Source organism: Nannospalax galili, unplaced genomic scaffold, assembly GCF_000622305.1.
Source record: "Nannospalax galili isolate Female #2095 unplaced genomic scaffold, S.galili_v1.0 scaffold155, whole genome shotgun sequence".
NCBI classification, from domain to species: Eukaryota; Metazoa; Chordata; class Mammalia; order Rodentia; family Spalacidae; genus Nannospalax; species Nannospalax galili.
In genome coordinates this window covers 9,347,435-9,366,926 of record NW_008339923.1, presented here as the reverse complement: position 1 = coordinate 9,366,926, position 19,492 = coordinate 9,347,435, and the positions used below count along the sequence as shown (strand labels likewise).

The 19,492-nt window shown below is 39.2% G+C and overlaps 1 protein-coding gene across 2 annotated transcripts in view; it reads left to right on the top strand.

Moving 5' to 3' along the window:
* Positions 1-19,492, top strand: part of Piezo2 (piezo type mechanosensitive ion channel component 2) — a 442,859-nt gene that overhangs the window by 328,457 nt on the left and 94,910 nt on the right. The window contains exons 14-20 of one of the 2 annotated variants that reach the window (XM_029564318.1): positions 2,766-2,889; positions 4,652-4,896; positions 6,387-6,535; positions 8,463-8,636; positions 12,588-12,629; positions 18,533-18,565; positions 18,927-19,141. In XM_029564318.1, coding sequence (XP_029420178.1) covers positions 2,766-2,889; positions 4,652-4,896; positions 6,387-6,535; positions 8,463-8,636; positions 12,588-12,629; positions 18,533-18,565; positions 18,927-19,141 — 982 coding nt within the window. The remainder of the gene's footprint in view (positions 1-2,765; positions 2,890-4,651; positions 4,897-6,386; positions 6,536-8,462; positions 8,637-12,587; positions 12,630-18,532; positions 18,566-18,926; positions 19,142-19,492) is intronic. The other variant, XM_008834681.3, reaches the window with a different exon arrangement.

Genomic DNA, 19,492 nt, shown 5'->3' with positions numbered 1-19,492 from the left:
GGTGATAAACATTACCATTGAAATCTGCCTGATGACTTTATAGACATACATAGGCACCAAGGATCCAAGCACAACAGATTATGACTAGTAATAATCAGATACATACAGATTAGAGATGCGTGTGCCAACATCTCAGTGTTAGTAGCAAAAACAATGAATCTGTCTACAAGGAACAATATATTCTAAAATGAAATGGAGATCTTTTTTAAACGTTAAAAACTCGTCCAATTTTATGTCTTGCAGGGCTTATACTGAGTTCAATAATATATAACTGTATTAATTCAACTGTGAACCTAGAAACTTGCACCCACTTGTGAAAGAGATGTACTCTTGCTCTGGAGTGTGTGACTGAATATGTTAAAGCTGTAGTGAAATGCTTCTTCTAATCATATAGTTATTAAAATTTTTTTCAAATGATTAAAAATATAATAATTCTTCAAAGCACAAAAATTTGCTCCTTAATAATTAGTAGATGTGTAAAACATTACCATTGAAATCTACCTGTTGACTTTGTATCCATGCTCAGATGCCAAGGAGCTCAGAAAGTAACCGACTGTGACTAGTAATAATCAGATATATAGAGATTAGAAACCCGTGTGCAAACATCTTAATGTCAATTGCACTAAAAATGAATTTTTCTGTATGAAACTGTGTATTTTAATATTGAAATGGAGATCTTTTTTAAAGGTTAAAACCTCATTTAATTTTATGTCTTACAGGGTTTATACTGAGTACAATAATGTAAACTGTAATAATTCAACTATAAACCTAAAAATTTACAGCAAATTTTGAAAAAGATGCATCTTAGCTCAGAAAATTGTTATTGAATATGTCAATGCTGCTGTAATGAAATGCTTCTTCTAAAAAAAAAAAGTCTTCCCAAAAAAAGGAGGGGGGATCTTGGGACTGGAGAGATGGCTCAGTTGTTAAGAGCACTGGCTACTCTTCCAGAGGACCCAGGTTCTGTTCCCAGCACCCATGTGGCAGCTAATGATTGCCCCTAACTCCAGTTCTAGGGGATCTAACAAGCTTTGCATGTACATGGTGCATTTATATGCATGCAGGCAAAAACATACACACAAAATAACAGTCTTTCTATTCAAAAAAATTATACTATCAATTATGTTATATAAATTAAAGGTTAGTAGTAGTAAGATGATAGGAACAAACAGTATAAAATGGAAAATTCAGTTTAAAATATATGAAGGAATTAAGAAACTCTGAGGTTAAAAGTTTGCAAAAACAGGCTTCTGGGCACATGGTAATAATTTATTATGGACAATATTTGTCAGTTCCTCCAAATGTCAAACACATTTACCATAAAATGAGTAGTACCAGTTGTAGGTCTATCTATCCAAAACAGTTGAAAACATGTATACATGAGAAAACTTAATCAGGAGTGTTGATAGTGATGTTGCCTATCATAGCCAAGAGGGGGTGGGACAGCTTACATGTCTTTCAACTGATGAGTGCATAAATAAATGTTTATATGTTTGTAAAGGGGGACATCATTCAGTAATAAAAAGGAATGGACTACTATACAGGTGTTCCAACATGAATAAACCTTAAAATATTACGCCTAGTAAATAAGTCATTTACAAAAGAGTGTATCATATGTATGTCACTTTAAATGTCCATATTAAGCAGATCTATACAGGCAAAAAGCAAAGTAGTCAACAAGGTAAAAAGGAGTGACCGCTATGATCCTACTTTGGGGAATGGTAAAAATATGTTAAAATCGGGGCTAGAGAGACGGCTCAGTGGGTAAGAGCACCCTCTGCTGCTCTTGCAGAGGACGCAGGTTCGATTCCTAGCACCCACATGGCAGCTAACAACCATCCATAATGCCAGTTCCAGGAGGATCTGACACCTTCTTCAGACCTCTGTGGGTACTTTACTCTATGGGTACACTTACATGCAGGCAGTACACTCATATACATCAAATAAAAATACTGATTTTTTAAAATCCCTTTAAAAATATGCTAAATTTATTTTTATTCCATTTATGGAATCATTGATTCCATTAATGATTGTACAACCATGTAAATATACTCAAACCAGCAGAATTAGACATTTGTCAAGGGATTCTTGAGATGCCCAGGACTTCACACATGCTAAGCACAGTCTTCCACTGAGCTATACTCCAGCCTTTGAAATATGCTCTCTAAATGGATGAATTGTATGGCATATGAATAAAACCATCACCAAAAAATGTTTAAAATAAAGAACCCTATTACACACCAAGTAATTATTCCCTAAAGAGCAGAAAACCCCAAATAAGAAGACTTTTCCCCAATGTGAGAAGCCTAGAACCCTTCTTCCTTCACTACTACAAGATTAATAGGAATAATAATGGATTCTATTTTCAGTAGAGAATTGGCTTTTCCAAGTTTGTAAAATTCTTCAAACTAAGGAACATTGAAGAGTCAGAGGAGTGTTAGACCAGGCGTTGGTCAGCCACTCTCAGTGGCTGTAACGTCACTGTCAGGAGGAAAGCAGTTTCCCATAGTGTCTTGAGAAAGTCCAGTGACTGAGGTTGATTTCCTGCTAAATGGAAGTAATTTGATGATGTGGTTCATTTTCCTGACGCCTTTAAACAGTGCTGTGTACCATCCTAGCACACACGTGACGCTTGCATACAAAGGGGTTGCTAGGTGAAAAGGTTTATTCTGTGCTCCATGGCCACATGGAGAAAACTGCCTATGGCAGAACGAGCTCATGCTGCAAATGGCTGCTGAACTTCTGTCTGCTCCCTCTGATTTCAGATTCTCTTCACTATCACTTTTTGGTTGCTCCTGAGGCAGCACCTCACAGAGCAAAAGGCCCTTCAGGAAAAGCGGGCTCTTTTGTCTGAAGTCAAAATCGGAAGTGAGGAGCATGAAGAAAAAGGTAAATGAGGGACTGGAGAGGTGGCTCAGCTGTTAAGAGCGCTGGATGTTATTACAAAAGACCCAGGTTCAAATCCAGCACATATACCGTGGCTGACATGAGCACACTTATACAATGCAGGCATAGTGTTCATACACATAAAATAAAAATAAATAAATCCAAAAAAATTAAAGAAAAAGACAAGTGAGTGTGGGAATAGGTGAGCACACATTTTTTTCTCAGCCAGGTTAAGAAAGCCCCAACACACCAGAAAGCCAACCTGCTTCAGCCCTCATGAGAGCCAAGCATGGACTCAGAGAGCTAAAAAACAGTAGTATAGCACGGAATTTTTATGTACGTAAATATTTGGCAACTATTTCTTTGGGCCCAGCTTTGAACTCTACCCCTGAACTACATCTTCAACCAATTACCATGTAACTTTCAGAGTGCACATGAGGACCCATAAGGAACTTTGTGGCATTCAACTTTTAAGAAAGTGATTCCCAAAAGAAGACAAAACTAGATATCAGAGAAATGTAATAATTTCTCAAGGCCAAACTTCTAGTAAGAATTAGAACCAAGGAACTGACTCAAGTCTCTTATGTTCAAATGCTAAAAAGAAGAAAAGGAAAGGAAGAGGGAGGGAGGGGAGGGAAAGGAAGGAGAGGGAAAGGGAGGGGAGGGGAGGGAACAGAAGGAAAAAGGAAAAGAAAAGGGAGAAAAGAAGGGAAGAAGAAATGGGGGGAGGTTTATTTATTAACACTTCTTTATCTTTAGTCCTTCTGCATAGGTAAATGAGAACCAAACTCCTTGAGCAGACCAATGAATACAGGTCTGTTTATAGAGCAGATTGGACTCTATCTCAGAAGTTAACTAGCCTTTCTTTTCCTTCCCATCTCACTAGCACTGAGTGGAAAGGAGAGTAGTGGTGCTCAGGGAATCTGGGCTGGTCACCTTCATGCAGTGGACCATGAGAGAACTAGCCCAGAGCAGCTATTTTTCATGTAGTTCTTGTTAAACTTAACCATTGACTTGTTTTTCAGCAAGGAAGGTGTGTAAGAGTCAAATCTTGCCTGGCTCACTTTGAATGTCTACTCATCAGAATGATTAACCAGTTAATCTTTGTAAGGAATGGTTAGCTAGAGATGAACAGCCTGACCCCCTTAGTTCATTATCATTTCCCTCACTCTGGAAACCATTGGTTTCTTGAATAAATAATTCAAATATAGGAAGCTTTGATGAGACAATGGAAGTAGCTTGGATAACACAATATCCTGGATATTAGCATATTTTAAAGCAAGATAAGATTTTTATTACAATGCATTAAATTGTTTCAGATTTAAATTGTAGTTATTCCTTTAAAGTACATTGTAATTGGCTTTAACTAGTACACTCTTAGTTATTTAAACCAAAGAATGCTTTTGGTTAAGATTGCCAGCATCAACCACATTCTTGTACTACTTGGGCTGTCTAGAGCCAAACAATTAGAACTGCATAATTGATGTTGTATTTTGATTTGCGTTTTCTGAATCCTGGATACTGGAAATGGAAAAAATGTTACAAGGAGATTAGTATAAAATGTTTTCTTATAAACTACATTTCAGGAACATGATGAGAATTGACTATCAGTTAGTAATGAATATTGCCTTGCTTGTTAGAACCATCTAAAATCATCCATCTCATTTAATAACTCATAAAATGCACGCCTCCATGTCCATATATGTCACACACGGCCATATCGTAGCTCTAGTCAAGAATAACTCCATGGTTTTCTATGTTGAAGACGAGGAACTTCAAGATATGCAAGTAGAAGGAGAGCCCAGAGAAAAGGAAGAGGAAGAGGAAGTGGAAGAAGATGATGACCAGGACATCATGAAGGTGCTAGGCAATCTGGTGGTGGCCCTGTTCATCAAGTACTGGATCTATGTCTGTGGGGGCATGTTCTTCTTCGTCAGCTTTGAGGGTAAAATTGTCATGTACAAAATCATCTACATGGTGCTGTTCCTGTTCTGCGTGGCCCTGTACCAGGTAAGTAAACAAGTTGATCCAAGTTTTTCATTGTCACGTCTGTTCCAGGAATAGAGGCAAGAACCTTCTGCAAAGATGAACATATTATAAAAATTGATTGATGGCATTCAAACATGATATCGTAAGAATCCTGAAATTCAGAATGACTCCATCCATTTGTTCTCTATTTTTAAAGATTATATTTTTTTTTGAGGTTCAAGCTTCTGTTTCTCTTTCTTCCTTTATTCTCTCTTATTCTCTCTCATATTCTCTTCACTATGATGCTGTCTAAAGATTATATTTTTTAAATAATCAAAAATAAAGGTCAAGATTTTTTATTTAAAAAAGTAATTTATATAATTGTATCATATTTTGAATATATAATCATTTTTATTTTTATTTTATGTGTATGATTGTTTTGTCTGCCTGTATGTAAATGCGCCTGTACGTACAATGCCTGTGGAGGCCAGAACAGGGCATCAGATCCCCTGGAATTGAAGTTAGGGGTGGTTGTTAGCTGCCCAGTGGGTGCTGGGAACCTAACCCAGGTCTTCTGAAAGAGGAACAAGTGCCCTTAACCATTGAGCCATCTCTCCAGCCACTGAATATATGATAATTTAAGAGCAATGCTTAGACAATCTTAAGTAATTGAGGATTCCCAAGGTTGCTTGTTTTGTAGGTTTTGAGATCAGAAAACTATTTGTGTGTGTATGTGTGTGCATGTATACATGTGTGCATATATATATGTATATATATGTGTGTGTACATATATATGTATACATAATACATCAAGAGCTTTGGTACCATTAACTAAGATTCGTTTTTTAAAAAATCATATTAAAATGAGTTAACTTCTCTATAAACTTGGTTTGAATTGATATTACAAAGGAGTCCAAGGATAGAAACAAGCATAACAAACAAGCATAACAGTAAAATATTCTTCCAGGTAATCAACAGAACACCTAAGACAATGACATTGAGCAAGAGTGTATTATATGTGGAAATAAAAGTTACATGTGAAAAGCTTCTCAGCAGAATTGATGAGTTTTTTTTAATACCATTAAGGTATTAAAGGTATCTACCATTGAGCATGGTAGATGCTCTCTAATGAATATTTCACATTTTTACTAAATATCAAAACTGATGTAATTTTCTCTAACCAGCAAGAACCATGCTGGACATCATTCCTTGAGGTGTCCTAAAGATGAAGTTTCCTGTTGGAAACTGTCATGCTGTCAGCAACTCTGTAAAGCATGTCCTCATGGAGGAGGCGGAAGCTCACTCGGGGTCCAGCAACTTGTACAAAGACGGTGACAGCCAGTGAAATTGGGATTCTAAGCCAGAGCTATCCAACTAAATGGAGAAAAGAACCTTAGAAATCTAAAACAAAATCGACTTTGTTTTCAAAGACTCCTATGTCTAGTCCATGCCTTATTTAAATGAACCAAATATCTTCATGAGTTTTCCTACAGCCATTTTGTTCTTTTCGTTTTTCAACATCTAATTCCCAGGTGCACTATGAATGGTGGAGGAAAATCCTGAAATACTTCTGGATGTCAGTGGTCATCTACACTATGCTGGTGCTTATTTTTATATACACTTACCAGTTTGAAAACTTCCCAGGCCTATGGCAAAATATGACTGGATTGAAAAAAGAAAAGTAAGCAGTTTTTGTGTGTGATGGAACGGAAAGAGGGCAAAGGGTTGAAAGTTTGAATGTGTTTGTTCATGACTTCTTTATGGAAAATTTTAGTAAAATATGATGCTATCAATATCTATGAGGTCCTTGAAGGCGAGATCTAGAGTTCTGCTCTCTGTGTTTCTTGTCAAGCTCTGAGCTTGAAATGCACTGGCTACTTTAGGAAGGTTAACTGACAAATAAGTTTCAGACCCATTTTAATGAGAGAAATGGTGATTTCTAGCATCAGTCCCATGTGAAACACACCTGCCTGATGTGGTGTCATGCCTTTCATTCTCCAGTTCAGAGCTCAGGTCTTCACTGAAGCTGGTGGTCTCACAGTGTGGAGCAAGCCTTGCCTCTTCCCTGTTACTAGCCTTGGACTCTAAGGAGAGGCGGGCAACATAGAGAAAGACATTTCTGTTGCGTGGTGACAGATACCACATGCTTCGGCATATGTCAAAACCCTTTCTCGTTTTCTCATTTTCTTCTGTAAATATCTATAATTAGCTCCAAAGCCAGCTAGATCTGGGTCTTAAACAAAGGATTATGTGTAACTAGATAAATACAACTGCAGTATTTCATCATAGATGCTTTTTTGAATACTTGCCCCGAGCCTGCGATACAACAGGAAACAAGAAACACAGTTGAAGCCTGTGGAGACAGAAAACATTTGTGCATGTAAGTGCACTAGAAATGAAGTGTGTCTGCAAAAGAAACACACTAGACTTCAGAAATAAGGGGGAAGTGTAAATAGGCTTCTCAGCAGAGGTATCATTCAAAGTTTACCTGAAGGACAGAGACCAAACGTTTCTTAGAAAAAAGCATGAGAGTTAGGGGCTAGGATGAGCATTCAGGCAGAGAGAACAGCAGATGCAAAGGCCCTGGAGCAAGATAGAGCTGGGCCCAGTGCATGGGAAATAAAGGAAGGAAATCAAGGAACGCTCACCTTCTGGGACCAAGGAAGAGGATGGCAAGAGAGGTGGGGTGGTAAGCCAGGTCACCCATGCTAGCAAGTGTATTGTATTTTATTCTTGTTGGAATTTTCTTATCATTGATTCTTCTTGAAAGATTCCCTGCATAGCTGAGGAAATGTGATATGCGAGGGGCAGAGTCAAGGTTACATCACATGTAATAGCAGTGGTTCTGTGAAAAATGACGGCATCTTCATCAGAGAAAGTAGGAGGAAGAGACAGGTAGTGGCTGTGGGGGTTTCCAGAGGCATGCAGACAGTGAAGTAAACATAGATGGATATGGTAAGAAGAATTGTGGACTTTGAACAGGGTGGATGGTTCCGCCATTCAGTGATCTAGGGAAGGCCAGAGTGGAGAACGGTTTTGCTAAGGAAAAGAGAGAGCCACGGCCATTGCTTTAGAATAACTAAGTGTGAAATGACAGCGCAACAACTGCTTTCTAGTAGAGTGTGGGTATGAGTGTCTACATAAAAGCACAGTGCGATTGATGGACAGCTCAGTCTTTGTCATCAAATTGTCAGATAAGTCCATGGATGTGATGAAATCTGTGGAGGAGCATGCACAGAACAATAGACCCCAAACTGAGTCCTGCAGTGTTTCAGTGGCTCTAAGCACAATAGAAAAGAGCAGGGTGGCGGGGGGGCGGAGAAGAGGAAGCCACAGATATGTGATGATATTGATACCAAAGCTGTTTCAAGAGGGAGAGAAGTGGAATGAAATAAGGGTAGAAAAGTAGCCACTGAATTCGGCAATGATGGGTTAATATTGACTGCTGTGAAGACAGGCTAGCTGGATTAATGGAAACAAAAACTTTAGGGAATGTTTGGGAGAGAGGCATAGGTAAGTGATAAAAGAAGTAACCAGTGTAGCCGGTGAGGGAGAGGCCAGTCTGTAATGCTAAGAAAGCCTCGTGCTGTTTGCTCTGTGTGTGACAGGCTTGAGGATCTTGGACTGAAGCAGTTCACTGTGGCTGAACTGTTCACACGCATATTCATCCCCACCTCCTTCCTGCTGGTGTGCATCTTACACCTCCACTACTTCCATGACCGGTTCCTGGAACTCACAGACCTCAAGTCCATCCCCAGCAAAGAAGACAACACCATCTACAGGTGAGCAGAGGAAAGATGAATGTCCTCCGGTCTTCAGAACGTCAGCCCTGGTACCCTACCTCAGCCAGGATTCCAAATCCAGCACCCTAACTTAGACTTTCAACCTTAAATTTCCTATTAGTATTGGTGCATGTGGGGTGGGGGGGTGTTTGCAGTCTTGAGAGCAGCTTTGAAGCACCTGTGCAGACTAAGTTAGTGATACATATTTTGTACCAGGCGGCTATTTCTTTTCAAGATATTTATAGCACCTAGCTAATTCCAGGAATTGGTTTTCTATTATTCTGGTTCCATAAGAAGAAAGCACTAGGGGAGCACACCAGAAGATGATGTTTAAAAGGTTAGAAAGGAAGAACCTTAGCTGAAGGGACAGAATCTGAAATTTATCATCTGCCAGAGTAATATTTAAGAGAAAGTAAAGACAGTGTCTTCTTGTGACTTTCTTTTCATCAGTAAATAAAAATTGTTTGTAAGTAGTAGAAAGGTTCTAACTTGTGCGTGATTGTTGAAGCCACAGAGGGCCGCCGGGCATCCTTCCCTTAGTCCCATCAGAGAGGGATTAGGAGCATCCCTCTAATGAAAACAATGATTTTCCTCTGACTCACATGTAGCCTGTGATTCAGATCTTGGGAAAATGCTAAGGCACCGAGCGAGCAAAACGCTGTGCTGAGAGGAGTCTGGAGGCACGACAGAAAATTCTCTTGTTTTTTGATTTCCAGGGAAAAAAGTAAGAACATTAGCCAAAGTAGCACTTATATTCATTTTAGAAAACACAAAACTTTTGATGGTCTGTTTGAGCAGGAACTAGATTTATTTATTTGTTTGTTTTTCTTTTTTTCAGTGTATGTTTTTATTGAAATTTTGTGGATTTCATACAATACATTTTAATCATATTTAGACCTGCCCTATCTGCACCCACCCCAGAGTTGTCTTATATGTTAAAGCCTATCAAGTCAAATTTGAATGCCCAGCTGTCTCTCGGTATGAGTTCATCCACTGGAGGCTGTTCAGCCTCTCCAGCATCACTCCCTTAAAGAATATCAACTGTCCTTCATTCAGCAGGGTCAAGGAACTAGATTATCATGTCATGGTTGGCTTAGGTTGTCGACTTGACATACCTGTGAAGAGGGAACCTGAGCTGGGGGATTTCCTCTATCTGATGGGCCTGTGAGGCATTTTCTTGGTTGTTGAGTGATGTGGGAGGACCCAGCCTACTATGGGTAAGTGCCACCCCTTGGCAGGTAGTCCTGGGTTATATAAGAAAGGAGGCTGAGCACAGGCCAAGGGAGTAAGCCAGTAAGCAGCATTCCACTGTGGTCTGTGCTTTAGTTCCTGCCTCCAGGTTCCTGCCCCGAGCTCCTGCCCTGACTTCTTTGAGTTATGAACTGTGATCTGGCAGTTATAAGATGAAATAAATTCTTTCCTCCCCAAGTTGGATTTGGTCAGTGTTATATCAGCAATATGGAAGCAAGTTATGACATATGGCTATCTCTGAAATGCTTTTATTTATGATATTGCAGGTTGGTTTTTCATATTTGTTTTCCTTCACCTTAAGAGTTCTCATTTTGAGCATACTCCACGTGACTATCACCATGTCAGTGACTCCAACCAGCAAAGCCAAGAGATGCCCCAGCACTGTGTCTTATGCCTTCATGCCACCATGTGGACAGAATGGGCAGCTCAGACTCTCACACATCACTTCTGTTTCCTTTAATGATAACCATAGGGAAAATGAGCAGTTGTTAGAACTTAAAGAACCCTGTAGACAAATTTGCAGGTAGGGAACATCACCTCAGTGTAAGAGTTTACAAAGATTAATGCCCTCATAAAAAAGTGACAGTTTTCGATTATCAGGATTATTGCTTGACCACTTTTGACATTGTCATATCTATGAATGAAATATTTTATATTTAGTTCTAATACACTTGCTTTATTTAACTATAAATATTCACCAATTTTTCCAAAAGCCATATTCAATAATTAAGAAAAAATTTAAGTGAGATGTGATGGCACATGCCTATAATTCCACCACTTGGGAGGCTGAGACAGAAGAATAGATAGCCATAAGTTCAAGGCCAACCTAGACTACAAAATGAATTCAAGGCCAAAAAAAATAGAGAATAGAAAGAAAAGAGGAGAAAAAAGAGGAGGAGGAGGAGGAGGAGGAGGAGGAGGAGGAAGAGAAGAGAAAGGGGAAGGAAGGAAAGAAGAAAGGAAGGGAGGGAGGGAGGGAAGGAGGGAGGAAGGGAGGAAGGAAAATCTTTTAATTAGCAAAACAGATGTGTATGTTTGTGAGATAGAATTATTGATCATTGCTACTGATAACTATAATGTTTTTGGCTCTAACACCCTTTCTTCTGTTCAAAATATATTCTTTTCAGTATTTCTTCCTGTATGCAGGAGCTTTCTGTGACTATTGAACTTAATGTCGTGGGTCTGGGTTTTCTGTTACATAATCAACAAGATACACTTTATACCGAAGAATAGAGATTTTCGTACTTTTACAGGAGTAAAGGTTCAAGAAAAATTTTACTAACTTAAAATTCTTTAAAAAATTTGGACATAGTGTATATGTGAAAACTGAGCTTGCCCCGAGTTCTCTTGAAGGTCATGTGTACACACTATGCTTATGCAGCTTTGGGGACTGCCGCCTCTGGCATGTATGTGCTACCTGCTTCCAGAGCACAGCACTTGCCTGTCGCATAGGATAAGAGACAGCAGACAGGATGCCCCATTCCACGATAGGATTACTGCTTCCTTAGCTTGTGGTTGTGGCTTAGCCCTGAGCATTCCCTGAACAGGGACTTTCCAAGAAAACTTAGGGTGGGAGGGAGGGGAGCTATTGGAACAGTTTAAGCACACGGGGTTTCACATTCAGGCCAATGAGAAAAAAAAATTCTAGAACTAAGGGATATTAAATAACTTTGGTATTTTGAGGTCTTCTACAGGAGTGTCATATAAAAGTGATAACATTTTAACTTAAATATTCAGTGTATTCACCATCTTTTGGAAACTCTCATTATTGTATTTCTCTTACTAATAGTTTTTTTTTTTTTGTCCCTGAGTCCTAATCAATGACTGTATTAAAATCAAAATGATGAAGAAAAAGAAATGTTTTCAGAGTTGGGATTGACTGCCACTCTTCTTTCTTGTTGTTAACTCTTTTGGGGTACTTTTTGAAAAATGACCCACAACTGGAGAGGCTCATTGTAGCCATTAAACTGATTTCAGAACTACTGTTTCTGTCAGTATCCCTCTGACATTTTCCTATCTCATATACCTTTTGTGTGTATGAGCACATGTACATATGTGCAAGGTATACATACATCACTTGTGTATGAAGCAGAATTTATTGTATTTAATCTTATGGAATTTATAGTTAAACTATGAAAATTTTATATCGTATATAAGAAAAAACTAATAATTTCTCAGTAGGCAATCTCAGAAATACCATTTTACTTACTATTGACAATTTATGCTACAAAAGAACAATAATATATTTGTTATATAATAATGATTTATTAAAAATTCTTTCACTATCCATTAACTGTATATCGTTGTAATTTATTTATGATTCATTTTAGAAAATTTCAGTTTTAGAAGACTGTAAAGAAAATATATTAACCATGGTCTACTTCGATGTTTTTAATTCTGTTTTCTTTGATATGTGTATCTTTAAAAAGCATCACTAATTTTCAATAAAGTGTGTGTGATGGGAAGGATGCAAAGAACGAATAGCATGTCATCTTTGAACATTTTTCCTGCATGTGTCTGACTTCATGTTGCTCCTGAATCTTGCTGCCCAGACAAGGCAGGAGACCCATGCAGATGAAGATATACCTGGTGACAGGAATAGTAAGAGACAGTCTGCTTCATTCATCTCTGTCTAACTGTCTCCTCTTTCTCTCTCACCTGTCTCCCATTGCGTCCCCGTGCTTCCATCTCATCGCGCAGCCATGCCAAAGTCAATGGTCGCGTGTATCTAATAATAAATAGGTGGGTATGCTGATGTTTTCTCTTCTTTTTGTTTGAAGTTGTTTCTTGACATGTTAAACTCTTTACTGCTTTATAAATGAGAAGTGATGTCCTCAACCAGTGGATGGTGGTCTCAGGTACACTCGTGAATGTATTTTGCAAACTAAGCCATTTGGTGTGTGGTACTGAATGGTGCTGCCTATAGATGTGGAAGTGGTCCAGGATCTTCAGCTGGTGCTTGGAATTTGAGTTTGGCCCTAACTTATACAACCCATTGATTTTATTCTTTGGTGGAATTAATTCAAGACTTGCCTGAGAATCTGACTCTTCACTGAACACGTACTTGAGAGCTCAGCTAAAGAACTGCCTCCTCCACACAATCCCGTCAATGCCAACATCCTGCTAAAAGTTATCTGCCCTCCCCCCAAATTCCCATGGCACTTGTCACTGCTCTTCTCCTAATCTTGCCTTATGGAACTCCATCCCCTGCTTGTATTATCTCCCTTGCTAGAGGCATAAGCTCCTTGGGTCTAGATACTCTGTGCCATACACAAGAGATTCCCTATCACTGACCCATCAGTCTTACCCATTAGTTGATAGCCATTAGGTAATTCCTGAATGAGGTGAAAATGGTTACAATATATGGTTGAAAACATCAATTTTTCAAATATATTTCTACTTGAAAGATCAACATAGTTTTAAAGAAGGATATTTTACATCCCTGGATTTCACAGTATATTCCCATACTACAAAAAGTACAAATAAAACAGTGAGATATGGCCCTCCCTTAAGATGAGTGTCTCCTGGCTGGGGAGCGAAGGAAAGCGATAAAAGTGTATGCAGAGGTATCCAAAGTACCCCAAAAGCACAGAGAAAAAATTCCTAGGGATCCAGTTTACACAAAGTATTCTTACTTTACCTGGTAAGGAAAGTCAATGATCCCTTCCCATCTTTCCATGTCTTTAATTATAAAAGCTACTAATTTAGCTAACAGAAGCATGCATTTTACAGTGAACGTGATTAATGAAATAATTCTCTGAAACTTTTGTTAGTGTTTCTGTTCCATTCACTTTGCTTTTAAGGAAAATACTAAGGTATACAACCCCGAATAAAAAACTCTGAAAGGTGGGAGGTCTCGAAGAAAGTGCAAAAGTAGAGCCCTTCACTGTGGAGAAGGAGGTGGATGAGGGCTGACTGGTGTCTGCCAGAGCCAGTGCGACTGTCAGCCAGGAGGGAAAACCCCAGCTCTGGCATTTTGCTGCTAGGTAGAAAAATAAGATGCACTCTAATTAACAATCTTCAGCAGCTACATAAATCCTATCTGTTCAAACAAAAGAACAACTCTCTGTCATAAAGCATTATCATTTATTTTTAAGAGATGGCTACATTGGGATTCGGAGTCACCCAAAATAACTAAAATCTTAAAGCGTTCCAATTTTGCTACTATCTTCTTTCCAGTGAACTCTCTCCTTATGGAGGAGAGTTTGAAGAAAGCTTAGCATAATCCCTTCATGAAACATTACCAAACACACCTGACTCTCATTTCTAATGCACATGTTGTATTTAAAGTGTGTCCAAATTTAATAGGACCTCCTCTTCAATGAGACTGATAGGATGAGTTATTTAATAAAGTAAATAAGCTTCCCTTATCTTATAATTTATTTCTTTTGTTCAATGTATTTCAAGAAGAAAACTATGCTTAGAAATGTTATTTCCAGATTTATAAAGAATGTATATCTAAAATTTACCTTATAGAATAATTACAATATAGACACTACCTTAAAAGGTGAGAGGGAAAAGAAAGTGTCAAGTATGGGTTACTTTGATAAAACTTGAAAATGTGATTTAATTGAAGGAAATTCCAACTGATTTAGCAAATGGTGTGAAATAGAATATTTTACCAGGAACGAAGTTCAGTCTTTCCATTAAACAGAAGCAGACCCATTATATCTAACCTTGCTTAGTCGATTTTTCTCAGATAAATCACTACCATACATGTTTAAGATACGATACTAGCTTCCCAAGTCAATTGCCTATATGTGAATACAACCTTCTAAAAATGCTAATGAATCCTGTCAAATTCTTTAAATATTATTAATATTAAAAACAGTACAAATTTGCAGCACATCTCCTTTTTTCTTACTTTAGACATTTCTAATATCTAATGAAAGGAATGAATACAATTTATATTTCACACATTCCAAATTAGAATCATTAAAAATTCATAGAATTTAGATGAAGGGATTTGCAATAGCAGAATTTCAATTTTTACTAGAAATAGTTTAATATGTAACTTTTAAAAATCAAGTCCTAGTACAAAATTAAACCTCTTTACATCTCCATGTCACACAATTTGTTTCAAAGAAGAGTGTGTCCCCAGGGACAGAATGGTCTCACCAACATTCAGTGAGTTGTAGTGTGAGCAAGCTCAAAGATACAAAGAAGACAGATCGAGCAAAACGGGATTGATGACTTCAAGAAGAGAGTCTCCAAAACACACACTCAGAAGAAAATGTGGGCACAGGTGGAACAGGACATAACTCTGAGGATACAAAGGAAAGAGTGGATCAATAAACGAGCAGATGAATGCCATCCACATCACTTAGGATGTGAAAAGGGAAAACCATTTTACTTCCCAAATAGACAATGAGAGGGCCAGAGTTCAGAGGGTAAACCACAATAAAAGCAAAGTCACCTGGACAACTGTAAAAATAAAGAAGATGTAGAAGAGAAAGTGAACTTTTTTAAAATATTTATTTATTTTATTTTGTGTGTATGAGTGTATTGCCTGCATAAATACACCTGTAGATAAGTGCACCCATGTCATGCAATGCCCGTGGAGGACAGAAGAGGCCATTGGATCCCCTGGAACTGGAGTTACAGACAGTTGTTAGCTGCCATGTGGGTGCTGGGATTAAAACCCGGGTCTTCTGCAAGAACAACCAGTGTTCTTAACCGCTGAGCCATTTCTCCAGCCCCCTGAGAAAATCAACTTCTTGTGGAAACTTAAATATGAAATGGTTTGAAGTAAGGAAATGAAAGAGAGTCTCTGAGCCCATCCTGTGTCTACTTGGAGTCCCAAAGTACTTGAAGTCCTTCCTCTGAACATCAGTTGCATGAGAGAATCAGTAAGGAAGCACAAGTATTGTAAATTCCATAGTCTGGAGCCCAAGGAGAGTTTCCTGGAGTAGGCATTGCTTCATTTTTTTTTAATTTAATTTCCTAGGGGAACAGAAACTGATTTAAGGGACACCAGCATTCCTGGGGACAAGTCTGGCTGCTCTGTGTAGCAGATTCTGCCCCTGAGCTCTGCGTTTGCAGTGGTCAGTGTTACACACAGAACAGTGAGCAAAGCGTGGAGAACGGATTCCCAGGAAGAAACATCAGCCTTTTCCCTTCTGAAAAGCTTTTATAAAATATACATGGGCTGGCAGCAGCAGAGTGATGGTCTACGTTTAGCGTCGTCCCTGCTGCCCATCACTGAGTGGCCTGTGCAAGAGCAATGTCCAATCCTGCTTTTTCATTAGGATGGACTTAGTACTCAGGAAATTAAAACCTAACATGAAAATCTATTCTTAGAAGATAATTCTTTGCCTTTAAATTTTCCTGTGTAGCTACTCATAATGTTAAACACTCATAGAAACAGCCTTAATTTTCAAAATATCATGTGAAGTAGTAGGCTCAATTATTTCTATCCTACAAATCAGCTGACTCAGGCTAAGAAGACGGGTTCAGTACCTCACCATGCCATCTATATAGGTGAGATTGGGCATATTCAGGGAGGTATGGCCAGAGCCTGCCATGTGAGTAGACACTGTTCGCATCATACCTTCTGCTCCAGGCTTTCTGATTCCTAAACTTCATGCCTGGAGCATGTACACATATTCTCATGACTGTATAATAAGAGATGCAACCCACCAAAATTCTCAGAAGGTTAAAATCCCCCTATATATGTTTTCCCTTCTCTTTTGTCATCCATCACAAGCCTATGAGGTTAGACTGCTTCGAGGGCTACCTGGATATTCCATGGCCCATTTCCTCATGAGAATAGATCAGAGTTGAGAGAAGCGTGTGATGTGGAGCCCAGGGCTCTTCTGTCCTAGTTCTGTCTGGCCCAGAGCTCTTGTAGGTGATTACAAATTTTTTCTTTACTTCTTAAAGGCTTCTTCCAACATCTTTTGATTCTGTCATTTAAATTGATACCCCTCAGTATTCCCTGCTCATGGCACAGCAGTTTGGGGCATCCTTGCTGAGGACATTTTGCCATGTGGTCCTCATCGTTGACAAGGAGCTTCATTCCACGAATAGCAGTGGTTATTAGGAACTTGTCTTTAGATCAGTGGGAAGTCTATGCAGACATTTAAAATGTAATCTGGGATCACACTTCTGTAAGTATAAATGACCAAATTCCCTGTCCTGATGACAGATGTCTTCTTCCTTAAACAGTGCTGCCCTGTGGCACTTTCAAAGAGAGTTAAGTGCATACTGATAACAGCAGCACCCACCCAGCTGCTGCCACACCCAGCCACAGTCAATACACAGACCTGACAAAGCAGGGTCAGAAAATATGATGGATGAGGTTAATATGCAGCATTTCTGTAGAAGACAAAAAGAACTTTCCAGAAATAGAGAGGATGAGTTAACCATTGACCAGCTTAAGATAAGACAGTAAAATGTCAACATAATCCTACCCCCAACCCCACGCCTAGGCTGAACTCTCCTTAGACATTCATTTTTCATTAAAATAACAGTTTGTTCTAGCATATTATAATCTACCTACTTGACCCCTGTTAAAGGGAATTTCTATTACGTTCTTAAAGTCCTAGGACAGTCTGAATTCATCACAGCACCTCCCTCAAACCATAGGCATGTTTTCAAGTATGAAATAGATACAGTAATGATAACTTAGACTTTATTCAGTCAGTTCCACTCATTTCATAAAAAAATTAACTAAATTTTAAAAAGGCTAAATGTCTGAAACTCCACACTATGTTTGTATAATAGCATTGCCTGATCTGTTATAACCAGGTTGAAATTTATGGTAATTATTGCAAACTGAAAAGATGATCAAGGGTTCCAGAAGACTTGTTCCTAAGACATACAATATTATCCACAGGTGTTCTTTACAACATTAACTTGAATATGAATAAAGGGCTGTTCATTTTTGAGAACTGTAGGAATATGGGCATATGACACATACCCATAATCCCAGTTACTTGGGTAGCTAAGGAAAGAGGATTGCTTAAGCCTGGGAGGTTGAATTCAGCCTGAGCAAATGTAGTGATACTCTGCCTCAAAAACATAGTGAGGAAAAACTCCCAGTTTCTTCTGCCCACTATGAAGTAAACTGGGGGACCCCATGCTACTGTCAGGATAGTGAACACTACCTTCCTGCATTCTCACTCAGGCTCCAGATCCCACACAGCCTCCCACAGCTGCCAGTCCACCATTCACATTGGTAACCTCTGACGGGATGCAATGCAGATGCTGTAACTCCTCTTGAAAGTGTGTGATTCCTTGGCATATGCTTTAGAAGCTGGTAGCATGGGGTTAGCCAATATCAAGGTTGACTAAGCGCATACATGATTTAAGAATTTGAAAAGACTTAGGTAACCCATGAATGACTCGATTCTTGCAAGATGGTTTGCTGCCTTACTAAAAGAGCATGATGCCATTTGACTTGGGAGTCTATATATTCTCTCCCTTGAAAACCAGCCATCCTGTCCACTCAGATCAGTTGCTCACAGCAAAAGCACGCTACTGGTGCCATTCTGGAATGCACTTGGCATTAGGCCGTCACCGCACCTGGCCTACCCAATGCGATAGTGGATGATATATAGCATGATGTGTGATCTCTGACATTCCTTATAATTCCTCTGTTCTCATCTCCTTTTTTTCCTTTCTATTTCAATTACTTTGAGCAGCATCAAGAAAAAATTACCAATCCACCAGAATGAGTAAGTCCCCCTGTGAAGTCATGAAATGCTTGCTCTACATGATGCCATTTCATGCTTCTATATCCTAAACTCTGACCATTTTCTCCTCCAGGAAAAAATGTCAAGTTTAGGTGTCAGTAGCTCTCATTCCTGACCAATCACTAGAACCTGAATAAGAAAATCTAACCAAAGCCGAGTTGACAGTTTGTTTTTAGAAAGAACTTAAAACAAACCAACAAAAAGTGGCAAGAAGCTAACCACCCCACATCACAAGGTTTTTGCACATGTGCTGATTTTCCTTGGTTTATCCTCCGTTACTTGCCCCTTGCTCACCTCTCTTGGCACCCTTTCCTCCTCTAACTCAGCTGCCCTCTGCCTACAGATTGGCCCACCCAGAAGGAAGCCTCCCAGACCTAGCGATTATGAATCTGACCACCAGCCTGGACAAACCTGACGTGCAGAAGTTGGTAGAGCCTGGGGAGGAGAGGTTGGAGGAATGCTCCAAGGAGGAGGAGAAGGGTGAGCCAGAGAAAGACAGTGAGGAGTCCGAGGAGGAGGAAGATGAGGAGGAGGAATCTGAAGAGGAGGAGTCATCAGGTAACCAGTCCCCATCTGGCAGCTGGCCTGACAGCAAGGGACAGAGTGGCTTTCCCCAAAGGACCTGTCAGTGACTAGGTCAAATACACGTTGAAGATTTTTGGTTACAAGAGTGATAACATTCCTATTCCAATTACTGCAATACTTTCCTTTTCATTTGACTGATGAGGAAGAAAGCAAATGACTGATTACCAATCCCTGACAGAGGTGCCTTCAAGAGATCCAAAGGGATGTGTCCCACCATCTGCTGTATCAGAAACTCATAAGATGGGTCCTACCATAAGCAAAAACATGCCCCTGCACAGGACCACTGATGACACCTGATGTTGCCTTCACACATAGTTCTTGGGA